The 12,767-nt window shown below is 46.3% G+C and overlaps 2 protein-coding genes across 3 annotated transcripts; both read left to right on the top strand.

The window, feature by feature from the left end:
* The first annotated feature begins 3,842 nt into the window (after nucleotides 1–3,842).
* ved (ventrally expressed dharma/bozozok antagonist) lies at nucleotides 3,843–5,848 on the top strand. The gene is made up of 3 exons (XM_086135131.1): nucleotides 3,843–4,159; nucleotides 4,666–4,910; nucleotides 5,341–5,848. The coding sequence occupies exons 1-3, from the start codon at nucleotides 3,946–3,948 to the stop codon at nucleotides 5,695–5,697; spliced, it is 816 nt and encodes a 271-aa protein (XP_085991257.1). The 5' UTR covers nucleotides 3,843–3,945; the 3' UTR covers nucleotides 5,698–5,848.
* Nucleotides 5,849–6,577: 729 nt separating this feature from the next.
* gnsb (glucosamine (N-acetyl)-6-sulfatase (Sanfilippo disease IIID), b) lies at nucleotides 6,578–12,562 on the top strand. 2 transcript variants are annotated; one of them, XR_015103571.1, is made up of 14 exons: nucleotides 6,578–6,856; nucleotides 7,525–7,584; nucleotides 7,651–7,854; nucleotides 8,192–8,257; nucleotides 8,340–8,438; nucleotides 8,513–8,680; nucleotides 8,739–8,821; nucleotides 9,391–9,509; nucleotides 9,633–9,736; nucleotides 9,962–10,063; nucleotides 10,128–10,238; nucleotides 10,830–10,940; nucleotides 11,511–11,723; nucleotides 11,854–12,562. XR_015103571.1 is itself a non-coding variant. In XM_086135746.1 (13 exons), the coding sequence occupies exons 1-13, from the start codon at nucleotides 6,719–6,721 to the stop codon at nucleotides 11,661–11,663; spliced, it is 1,518 nt and encodes a 505-aa protein (XP_085991872.1). In that variant the 5' UTR covers nucleotides 6,578–6,718; the 3' UTR covers nucleotides 11,664–12,562. The 2 variants fall into 2 exon arrangements, 1 of the variants encoding a protein (XP_085991872.1); XM_086135746.1 differs by having other exon boundaries at nucleotides 11,511–12,562.
* The last annotated feature ends 205 nt before the right edge of the window (nucleotides 12,563–12,767 follow it).

Raw genomic sequence — 12,767 nt, 5'->3', positions numbered from 1 at the left:
TGAAATGTCTTTTTTAGGAACATTTTGAGAGTCAAATCTGCATTTGATACTCAAATCTGCATCATTCATGACACTTTGTGAAAAATGAGTCACGCCCAGGTCAAATGGACCCAGGAACATTTTTGCTACGCCTGAGAAACAGCCTAACAACACACTTAATGAGTGCAATCACTACATAATGAAATCAAATCCCCACAAATGATGTTGCCTAAAGTCCATGTTCAGTGTGGAGACCTGACAAGTGACTGGGGGGGACACAGGGGGTCTGTTGGGGGGGGGGGGGGTGCCGAGCTAGTTCGTCCATCGCGCCGAGTCGCGCCGGCCCCATCAAAGCCCAGGGGAGCCTTTGATGACCTGATAGTGATCAATAGGAGAGGGGAAGCGCTCCTAACGGAGGTCTTTACAGACGGGGCGGGAGCGGGTCCACAAGCGGGAGGGGCAGGGGCAGGCAGGGGGGGGGGGGCGCATTGACACCAATCATCGGTGCTGCCCAATCCGCTCTCGCGCGTCTGCCCGGCTCCATCAGCGCCGCCGACTGCTGTCGTTTTAGCAACAAACGAAAGCTCCCATGTCAGCTTAATTAACCACACGAGCAAAGTTCAACTGACTGACCGATTGACCGTGAGTCAGGGTTCATAGTTCGGGATCTTTATTCTCGTTCGTTTTTATTTCCTTTAGATTTTTGTAAATCCAGATAGTTGCACTTAGTTTTTAGAGCAGGTCTGGGTGTTTTTAGTTTTTTTTTTTTCGAAAATGCTTCGTTTGAGTTGACTTGTTAGCTTTAGTATTAGTTTTAGTTTTTATACTCACTCAATGATTGAGCACCCGCGAGTGCATCATCATGCCTGAATTGCTGCATGTAAACATGTGGCTGTGTGCTTGGATGTATGTCAATGCCTACGTGCGTTGAGTGTGTGTGAATGTGCGAGTGTGTCTCTGTGTATCTAAGTTGGTGTGTAAACGTATCAGCATGCGTGTGTTTGTGTGTGGCTGTATGGTGACGCTGGAGTTGGGGGGTGTCCATTGTGTCCATAACAGAGTAGCAAACAGGCCCATTTAAGAGATGAAAGACCCCGAATGGAGCCACTCAAAGGATGGCTCAGTGTGTGTCTGTGGGTTTGGCAGCCAATTTACTCTATGCAAGGGGTCCCGTATACTCCTGCAGCACATGAACAAAGTGGCTGATGGTAAAGAAACAGATGAAACCGAGCCAAGTGTCACATTTAAAGGGCCGGTAGAGCATTAAAAACAAACAAACAAACAAACAACGCAGAGCATTTGGATGAGAGAGACAAACGTTATTCAGAAGCGTGACTTGAGCGAATGGAGCCAATAAAATTGAGCGTCCTTTGATGTCCTCACAGAAGCAGACGAGCCGCTCCGAGTTGTCCCAAGCGAAGCCACGGATGGCGGCCGGTTGCTCTCTCGCGGGAGTTCAAAGTGACGTTGGCGTTTCCCGCCTTCTTCACGCAAACGTGGGGTCCGCCACATCGCCATGTCACGAGCGTTCATTGATTAGTCCGAAGTACGCTTCTCACATCATCTCGTTGGAAACATCAAGCTCTGCCGACAAAATGGTTTTCGAAATGTGTTGATAAAATCTTTCTCGATATTTATTTGATCCGGTCTGGTTTGTTAAGATTTGAAACAAAAAGTGGTAAAAGTAATTTTGGGGGAAAAAAAAGTTCAAATATTTTATAGTAGTAATTAAAAAAAGTTTTATTAGATAACTGAGGGATAATATTGTTACAATTGAAAGTCATTATTTTAGAAACTAAATTATGGTGAAAACTCAAACGTAATTGTTCTAGGAAATTAATGTTAAGTGAATCGAAAGAAAATCCAAATGTGCTGCATAAAATCAATGAAATAGTAGACTAACATTAGCTGTTTAGAATTTGGAAATAGTAATTCAAATATTGTGAGAATTAAAATACAGTATTAAAGTCCTTATTTTACATTGAAATGGAGATACATTTGAAAAGTAATTTACTTATTTCGTTATTTTATATTTTTGGGAAATAAATGCCTTGGATTGTTTTTTTTTTCCCTCATTATAATATCTCAGCATTAAATTGTGTTTGCGTGTATCGACAACGTCGAGTCGCTGGCGTGCACGCGCACGAGGTGCCTCAGTGTGCAAATGGCGCTCAGGAAGAAAGGCGGGCGTCCCCTGAAAGGGTTAAATAATGACCGCGCGCTCGCTTTGATAAGACAAAGAAGCCATGATAACCCACCCCCCCACCCACCCCCCCAAAAAAGTAAGAGCAGACGCTGCGCGTCTGCTGTGCGTGCGCGCCGGCAAGTCTTCATCGATTTGCGATTTCAAAGATGGCGTGTGACGTCACAACACCAATCGTCGCTCATCCGCTTTCTTATAATGATTTGCCGCCAACGGGTTGAAATTGTTGCACTTCCGGTCACGTGGTGGCTTTCCGTTTGGGGACACGATGGAGTGGGGGGGAAAACAGTGTCACTTGAAACAATTGTTTAGTAGTTTGTGATTAGTTTTAATGACACGATGGGTTATTTTAACAGGATATTATACTCAAATTCAACATGTCCTCATTTTAAAAACAAGTTAAGTCATTTAAAGGTCGTATAATTCTTTAGGCTATAAAATAATTTTCACCACATGAAATCCCTTCATCAATTCCTCTAGTTGGTAAGATAATTTTATAGACGTTAATAAAAGATTTAATGGAAACGATCACTTAATCTCTGAAGTGTTTTTAATTTAAAAAATAAAATACAATAAAAGGGGTTATTACTTACAACACTCTAAAAGTGCATAGTCAGCAATATTAATTCTGCGTCACCCCTCCCTCACACCTCATTGAATGTAAATGATTGCTGATCATTTATTGATTGAACGTTTGGCATGCTTTTAATCCACTTTAAATTGCTTTCATCTGGGATCATCCTGGGATTAGCCCACTCACCAATCTGGACTCACTCCCCAGCGTCCATTTTTCATTTGGCTATGATTTCACTTTTTGGCTGCTACTTTTTATGTAGTAGAAATAAAAGCTCACTAAAAATACACTTAGTCATGATGCATTCACAATCATTCTCTCATTTCCCGTCTACCACTTTGCTGTTGCTCGTTTGAATGGCGTTTCCCAAGACAGTTGGTGCTAGCGCGTAATTTAGGTTTGTATGCCAGCTCGTACTCTCAATGAGCCTCATGTGGAGGCGTTTTTTGTGTCTTTATGCTGAATATTGTAGTGAATACTTGTAGTTTGTAGTTTATGTAACATGCATTGATGATAGTGTACGTGCTAGAGGTGTTCTGTTGGTGCTTCTGGATTGACATAGTGGAAGATGTAACTCACAAAAATCACTAAACACGCATTTCTCAGAGACTTTTTCGTTAGCTATGGAGCACAGTGTTTAAAAAAAATGGAAAAAAAGTTTACTCTAACTGAGCTATGTTAATTTTTGCTTCTTTAATTCACTGTGTGTGTTATCATTAACTAATTCCTCACTTCCTAATATTGCAAATGTTCCTGTATTTAGCGCGTAAATTGCTACAGACGCTCGTATAAAGTAAAGCAAAGAAAAAGTTCAAGACAACTGAACTCTTCTTTGGCAGTGATGATGGTTTGCTTTTGTGTGGTGATGTGGGAACTGTATAATTTCCATAGAGGTGCGTATCTGAGGTGTGTCTATTATCTTTTAGGAGGCAGCAGGAAGGTAGTTGGGGGGGAGCTTTGGGGGGGCAGACTCACTGGAGCCTCTGTGTAACAGCCTCATTGAGACTGAATGAGACGCTTTAATGACTGCACTTGTAAGGGCGAAGGGGAGGGTGCGGGGGTTCGGGGTGGGAAGGGGTGTGCCCTTTGATGTGCATAGGGGCGGCTCGCGATCTATAAATACAGCGGCGCGTACCGCCCCGCCGCCCCACCCAGAGGAAGCTCACTTACCTGAACCGGGTTTGACGTCATGAGGGGACACTTTTCCATCGAGTGGATGGCGCAAAGCAGCCGGCAGCGGCCCGCTAGCATTAGCGGTGGGGGCACTGCCAGGTTGGCGGCGCCCGGGCTTGCCGGCACCCACGCAGAGAGCCTGCCAGGATTCTGCCGGTGGCCTGACCATGACGGTGGAGGAGTCCCAGGCAAGAGGCCCAAGATGGACTCTGACGACAACAGCAAAATTGGTGAGTCAGACACACACACGCACACACAAAATATGACCGAAGTCGTTATTTCAGAAAACAAGTGGAATATTGTTAGCATATACCAGCAATTATTTTAACAAATGATTAAAATGTTAAATCTTTTTAGAAGGAAAAAAAAGCTTGGTAAAATCACGTATTGTTGGACTTCAACATCAGATCTTTAATAATCATTTTATAATTACAAATACAATATGAACATTGAAAAAAAATACCGTATATATTGATGTCACTACGGTACTTTTGAAGATAATTGTGTTGGAAATTTTCGAGGTTTTTTTTTTAGCAAATAATGATGTCAAGTACATGGGGAAAAAAATTAAAACTATAGAAATGAATAACACAAGACTGGACTTTTAACATCAAATTATGTAATTAAATTATTGTATAAACTTAATGAACACTGTAACTGATATGATCAAATCATTCCAATATGAACAAATGTGATTGTTGACAACAACTGAAAATTGTTTTTGTCGTGCCGACAGCTTCGGAGGCGGAGGAGGAGACGTCAGGGTATGAGAGCGAGCGTTCCCTCTCGCCGCTGGGCCCCGCCGATGACGCCGCCACCGCGTGCGCCTCGCCGCTGACCCCGCCGTCGGGGAGGAGGCCGCGCACGGCCTTCACGGTGGAGCAGATCGGCAGCCTGGAGCGAGCTTTCAAGAGGAACGCCTACCTGGGCACGCAGGACAAGGCCCAGCTCTGCCGCAAACTCAACTTGTCCGACAAACAGGTCGCTAGCTAGCATCTACGCTTACTAGCGTCTTAGTTAGCCCAGTTTGCGAGTTTATGCTAGCGGTGAGCCTTACCTGAAGGAGGCCAAGATTTGAACTATCAAATACTTGAGTTGATGGAACGTGGACTGATGATTGTGTGCCTGCTACAAGGATGCTGTCCGTGCTTTGCTGCCATCTGGTGGCATCAAAACACATTCCCACAATAATTCAGATTTTATACTCGGAAAAATTAATCAAATTTAGACTCTATTTTAATAACATCAGGACTTATTTTTGCCAAATGACAACTGTCCCCTTTTTTTCCACAAAACGTTGCGAATCTTTCAAGAAAAATGTCAAAATTTGAAGTGAAATTTATTTTACTTTGTACTTTTTTTCTGAAAATCACTTTAATCCCCCTCTTCCTTCTTCTCCGTGACGGCACAGATCCGAAACTGGTTCCAAAACCGGCGCATGAAGCTGAAGCGGACGGTGCAAGATGCTCTGGCGCATGCCTGCCAAGCCAGCGCCGCGTCGCACTTTGCGCCCTACCCCGAGCTGCAAGCGTACCGCCCAGCTCCGTACCCACGCTACCACCCGATGCCATTGACGCTTCAGGACGCCGGCGGCTCCACCGCCGCCGCCTTGGCTCAGCCGCCGCACAACCTCCAGTACGCCTCGCCTCTGGACTCGCTCTACCAATATGGCAATGTGGCTGGTGCCATGTTGTCCGCCGCCACGCCGCCTCCCCCCGCCCCTCCTCCTCTAATGGCAGCCTACCCGGCATACCCCCAATACTACTGACAGCCACTCTGTCTCGGTTTGCTCATTGAATCTTTGCGTTGTTTCTGTGAAGGCTTGTGTGCAATGGGGGGTTTGTGTGTGTGAGTGCGCGTGTGTGTGAGATGATAAATTCTGTATTTCTCATTAAATTCCAATAAAATTCAATCATTCATTTTTTTTCTAGTGCTTGTCCGCATCAGGGTGACCGGTTGCCGCCCAATCACAGCAAGACAAGTGATGAACAGGTCACCAATCAATATAAGGGTGCATATGGAGTGGATGTAAAAGTCTACCCCCCCCCATGCTCAAATATCAGGTTTTTGTGATTTCAAAAGAAAAGGAGACTAAGATAAATCGTTTCAAAACTTTCTGCGGCGAGTCATTAATCAATTCCTCAACAAAATAATGAAAAGTATTTGAATGATTGCTCGCTGCAGTCCTAATTTATTATTATTAATGTGGCCAGCTTGTGAAATCATTGTAGTAAAATCAATATTGCCATTCACCCCTGTCATGTTTAGATTCAAAACACATTGTTTAAAATCTTTGTAAGGGAAGGCATACACGGACAAACAGCACCAAAGTAATTGTCACAAAATCCACAAGGTTTTTATGTCATTGGAAATTTTCATCCGGAAATGTATTCAAGTTGCTGAAAATTTGACGTCCCGTTACTGCTCGGTATAGCTACAGTATATATACACACACACACACACACACACACACACACACACACACATATATATATATATATATATATATTTTTTTTTTTAAATAGAACATTTCTACGCACCGGCACTGGTGGTATAAAAAATGGCGTTTATTGGTAGTTAAAAATAAAACATTTAGCTGACGAGTGTGAACTTTTAGTTGAAAGTCCACCGACTGGCACCCACGTGACCAGAGACACTTCCTCAAACCGCTACAAGCACGCGCTTGAACGTCTCCTCCCTGCGAGTTGTCTGTCGTGCTGTTTTTGGATACTGTCCTTGTCCATTTTGTCTATTGTTTGATCGTTTTATTTTTGTTTTTTGCCGCGGTGATGCTCGCGGGACTCTTGCGCGTGCTCGCGCTGGCCGCCCTGCTCACCTGCGGCGCGAGGCGCGTGCTCGGCGGGGGGCTCACCAGCAACGTCCTCCTCATCGTCACCGACGACCAAGATCAAATTCTGGGGGGCATGGTGAGTGTACGCGCTCACGTGACTTTTGCACTCACTTACCTTGCTCACTGTTCCTATCGCTTGTCGAGTTTGCGCTTTTCCCAGCGAAATTTCACTTGGCAGTTCGTTTCTTGACAGTTGGTCTTTGTTGCTGCCTTTGATCTCATTCTTGATGCCACTCTTCTTTATGTTTGCCTTTTTTTCGTCATCAGCATCTGTTGTTTTATTGTTAACGCTCTCTCAAAAGTTTGGAACTTGACCCCCTTGCAATCCGAAATTACTAAATAAAATATACACACAAAAAAAACTGCCTACCGAATGGCCAAAGTGAGTTTTTTTTTTCCAAATGACAGACTTTGCTATTTGGGAATTTCATTTTACTACTTTGTGATGTCGATTTGAATTCCATAAATGATTCAGCTGTATTCCAATCTGCACTTTTGACACAAATTGAAATTTCGCTGGTTTGCCGAGGTCCAGTTCGATTTAGTCACACTTCTACTTGCTTGTTGCTTGACATCTAATTCATAACCTCAGTCTTTTTTTTTTCTAATGGTTACATACTCATTCGATAACTGCACTCGTTCATTTTGAGGATTTCCTTTGCCAATGCAAAAAACATCCCATGATGGATTTTCTGTGCGTGTTTGTGTGTTGCCTTTCCTTGACTTTCACTTCCCGTCCCTCAGACACCAATGAAGAAGACCAAATCACTGATCGGAGACGCGGGCGCCACCTTCATCAACTCGGTGAGCACTCCGTGACTCGGCTCCGCCGATTGGTCGCCGCGACCTCCTTCTTCCTCTCTCCCTCAGTTTACGGTAACGCCGCTGTGCTGCCCGAGCCGCTGCAGCATCCTGACCGGTCGCTACCCTCACAATCACCTGGTCAGGAACAACTCGCTGTCCGGGAATTGTTCCAGCGCGGCATGGCAAAGCCGAGGCGAGTCGGAAGCCTTCCCCGTTTTCCTCAGCAAGAGCGGCTACCAAACCTTCTTCGCCGGCAAGTACCTCAACCAGGTGGGGGATCCCGTCCTTCGACTTGCGCACACTCGTTGCGTAGACGTGCCATAAAATGACCAGACAAGAGCTTAGTCTGGGGTTGTTTTTTTTCCCCCTCTCAACACCCCCCTGTTGATCTTTGGGTTTTTTTTTTTCTGTCTCTTGATTTTGATTTAAATCCAAGAAGCTTCACAATCGCAGGGGCCAGAGCGGATGCTAACACTTAGCATAGCCGGATGATATCTCTAGTCGATGTTGAACTGTAATACAGACACGCCGGGGAATCGAACAAGGAACTTCTGATCTCGAGACCTTTCCTGGATGTACGCTTGATGCCGGTTTTGTCTGTCAACAGTACGGCGACAAAAAAGCGGGCGGTGTCGGCCACGTTCCGCCAGGGTGGGACCAGTGGCACGCGCTGGTCAGTGGCATGCGCGCGCACACCCACTCACATGCGCGGGCTCCTTATGACGCCCGCATGTCAACATGCCGCGTATGTCCAGGTGGGCAACTCCCGCTACTACAACTACACCCTGTCCAGAAACGGGGTGGAGGAGAAGCACGGCGACAACTACACAGACGACTACCTCACCGACCTCATTGTAAGTCTCGCGTGGGCGTTGACGGCGCCTCGTTGGCCCTTCGCTAACGTGCCTTGGCTTTCCCCGCCCGCAAGGCCAATCGCTCTCTTCAGTTCCTGGACAACCGAAGCCCTCAGCGTCCGTTCTTCCTGATGCTGGCCCCGCCCGCACCGCACTCGCCCTGGACCGCCGCGCCGCAGTACCGCCGGCGTTTCGCCGACGTCAAAGCGCCCAGAGATGGAAGCTTCGACAAGGCGGCCAAGGTGAGGCGAAAACCGAGGCTGGGTGACTCCCATCTAATCCTCGTTTGCTGCCTTGCAGGACAAGCACTGGCTGCTGCGCCAGCCCGTCAACCCCATGCCCAACAGCTCGCTCGCCTTCCTGGATGATGCGTATCGAAAGAGGTGACGTCGCGCCACCGCCACCGTTTGCGTGATAACCAGTTTGACAATAATGAGGGTGACCATCATTATGACGATGACGGTAACGAGTCCAACGACCACGACGACGATGATGACGATGTATCTGGTGACGAAAACGAGGATGATGATTATGATAAAGGTGATGATGACACAATGATAATTAGGATGACAGGCATGATGACGCTTCTGGCAACAATAATGACCATTTTATGGATTTCGGCCTTGATGGCAAACGATGAATTTGATGATGACGTTGGTGAATGTGGTGAAAATTACGACAGAGATGACAACATTAAGGGCGGTGACAATAACGACAGCACCCGTGATGCCGGCGATGATGAGAACGCTTACGAGGAGGATGACCGTTATATTGCTTACGATGATGATGACAATGGTGACTATTAAGACGATTATATGATGACGATGATGATGATGGCAATCAGGAAACATGAATATGGTGATGACGTGAAAACGAGCATGATGTCGACAATGATGAATCCAATGATATGACAGTAACATTGACGCCCCCCCCCCCTCCCCACCCACCCCAGATGGCAAACGCTGCTGTCGGTGGACGACCTGGTGGAGACACTTGTGAGGAAGCTGGAGGAGCTGAAGGAGCTCAACAACACGTACGTGCTCTTCACGTCGGACAACGGCTACCACACAGGTCAGCGCAACTCGACACGCGCGCACCGACTAACTTGTGGACTTTGCTCAGTGCAGTCCCTGAGCACACCAAGCGGGTTCCCAATGTGGCGGCGGTGGGGTTTTGTTTTTGTTTTGCCGGCAGGTCAGTTCTCTCTGCCAATCGACAAGCGTCAGTTGTACGAGTTTGACATCCGCACGCCGCTGCTGGTGCGCGGCCCCGGCGTGAAAGCCAACACCACGGTGAAGGTGATAAAAGAAGTGCAAACGTTCCCGGTGTCAACCGATCGTTTTTTCCGCTTTGGATTGGCAGTCGGGAAAAACAAAACACGTGAAAAAATGATTGCTTCTTTTGTTGCGGGTTTTTTTCTTCTTTTTTTTCCTTTCCCGATAGCCCATTGAAAGTGGAAAGAACAAAGCTCCATGGTTGATCGCATCAAAGATGTTCAATTTCATTTTGTTGTTGTTCTTCAGGCTCCCGTGCTGAACATTGACCTTGCGCCGACCATTCTGGACATCGCCGGCATCAACGTGTCGGCCGCAAATGCGGACGGACAGTCCTTTCTGCCTCTGATGGTCCGCTGATGATGTCGCCCTCCTTAAGCGTCAACGTGAGCTAACATCTTTTTTGTTATGTCAGGCACCGGCGTTGCGCAACGGCTCTGCGCGCCCTTACTTCCTGGTGGAGCACATGGGCGAGGGGCTGTCCAGCGGAGACCCCAGCTGCCCCAAGATGGGCCCCGGCCTGGCTGTGAGTAGACTGATATGCATGTGGGTGTAAGGTTACTTGAAGATTGATGCTAATTTCTTTTAGCCTGTCTGTGGTGTTTCCCATTATGCGTTAGCATTAAGCTAGCAGAGTCTTGCCAGGATTCAATTATACGATTTGGTTGATCATTTTGTGTTTTGTATGTTACAATGTGGGCAGCACGGTGTCAAGTGGTTAACACATCGGTTTCACGGTGCAGTGGTGCAGGGTTCGATTCCAGCTGCGGCCTTCCTGTGTGTGCATGTTCTCCCCCGTGCCTGTTTGTGTTTTCTCCGGGTACTTCGGTTTCCTCCCACATTCCAGAAACATGCGTGGCAGATTAATGGAGCACTGTAAATTGTCCCGAGGTGCGATTGTGAGTGCTGATCTGTCTGTGATTGGCTGACACCCAGTACAGGGTGTACCCCGCCTCCTGCCCGATGACAGCTGGGATAGGCTCCAGCACCCGCCGCGACCCTCATGAGGATAAGCGGATTAGAAAATGGATGGATGGATATGTACAATATTTACTTGAATTTGTCATTTGATATGTTTGAATTTCCTTGCTTGATTGTTGTGCTTGTCGTTGGTCAGGAATGTTTCCCTGACTGCGTGTGTGAGGACTCTTTCAACAACACGTATGCCTGCGTCCGGACGCTGGATGGACACGACAACATGCAGTACTGCGAGTTCGCGGACAGTGAGGTAATGCGCAGAAATGCAAGTTCCTCACTTGGATCCTACTTCTCACACCAATTAGCCAACAAATGTGCTTTAGCACTACTTGGCAGATGAGCATCAGAATTACCGTGTAGACATCAAATTGTGTGTCCCATGTCAGACACCAAATAGCTGACTATGGAGTTCCTCGGCCACAACCCTTAGAAAGGGTTAGAATTGCCCACACCTGCCACAAGAAGTGGCACAGTGCTACTTTTGTGGAATTGAAGCTCTTCGGCGCACTTCAGCATAGTTCCTTGGCACCAAGATGCCACAAAGTAGCGGAAAACCACACCTTTTGTCTAAATGTGGCTCCTCAGTGCATTTCAACATAGTTCCGTTGCATCAGGATGCCGCAAAATACTACTTTTGTGAAGATGAAACTGCTGAAATCACTCCAATGTAGTTCCTTGACACCAGGTTGCTATGAAGGTGATATTTGTTGCACCCCTCATGTATTCTTCATTTGCTGAAAGTTGACGAAATCTCCACAAGCAGGAAGTGAGCTAAGCGTGTCGCCACCTCTTTTTTTTTTTCCTGCCCCCTCCCGCCTAGTCATTTGTGGAGGTGTACAACCTGGGCTCAGACCCCCACCAGCTGGACAACATTGTGAAGAAGGTGGACCCGGCCGTGCTTCAGACCATGAACCAGCGGCTCATCAAGCTGCAGTCTTGCCAGGGCGCCGGATGCCGCGCCTTGTCCGCGTGAAGGCCACTCGCAGCCAAGCAAGCCGCCTTGTCATGCTTGGACTTGGCGGTGAACACGTCGGTGAGACGCCTCTTCTTTTTTTTCCACCTGAAAAGCATCGAAACCAAAGCTGCCATTTTGATTAGCACCGGCCACAAAGACCGACTTCCTGTGTTTCATTGTCTAAACCTGTGCTCCCCTTCCTGTTTAGTCACAAGATGGAAAACCCCCCGACCCCCACCAATCACTTTTTTCCATTTTTTTCTTTGACAATTTAGAATTAATGTTGTCACCGTGAACCCCCACAAGATAGCAAACTTAGCGATAGCCTCTCATTTCAATATAGTTGCCTGTCGCCAAAAGCATTTTTTTTTTTATGGGACATAGTTTCGTCCTAAGCACAAAAAATGAGAATCGATTAGTTTTTCAGCAGTTAACGGAGAATAGGTTCACTCAGAAAATCTGCCAAAAACAAATCACGAATGTGCGTGTGGGGGCGGGGGGGTTCTGGACAACACTCACAACTCTGTGAATGGTCGTCATACGAAATGAGACTTCTTTAGTTTCCTTTTCATCGATTACTCTGCGCCTTTTTTTCAAATGAGAAATCCAACTTGTGAAGATGACCTCTCAAAATCACTTGAATTCCATCTTCATGCTAGGCCAGCTAATTTAGCGTGTCGACTGCAATGAAATGTTCCTTTTCCAAATGATTTTGTCATCTCCATACCACGGTTGCTTTTTTTTTTTTCTAATCATACTTTCAATGAAATATTTACATTATTATTTAAAGAGATGAAACGGTCTCATTTTAAATAGTTTTGCTGTTATGTATTGCAACTGTTTGCACTGCCTGGGGGCATCACTGTGAAAGTTTGCACTGTGAAAAATGAAAATAAATCGAAAGTAGCTTTCTCGTCTCTTTTTTTTTTTTTTTTTTTGGGGGTGGGGGACCATCATTTTCCGTTACGCTAAAGTAATCTTTCGACAATTGATCAGGAATGCAGGAAATGGAAGATTAGGAAATGGAATGTTGGCGCTAAACCGGAAACATATTTTAGCTTCAGCCTGACTAAAGTAAGCAGATTTCATCCAAGTACAGAACCTCACATTGGAACTGAGTGC

The sequence above is a fragment of the Hippocampus guttulatus genome, chromosome 17 (assembly GCF_054856545.1).
Source record: "Hippocampus guttulatus isolate MCC_2025c chromosome 17, RoL_Hgut_1.0, whole genome shotgun sequence".
In the NCBI taxonomy this organism is placed as follows: domain Eukaryota; kingdom Metazoa; phylum Chordata; class Actinopteri; order Syngnathiformes; family Syngnathidae; genus Hippocampus; species Hippocampus guttulatus.
This window is presented reverse-complemented; position numbering and strand designations above follow the sequence as displayed.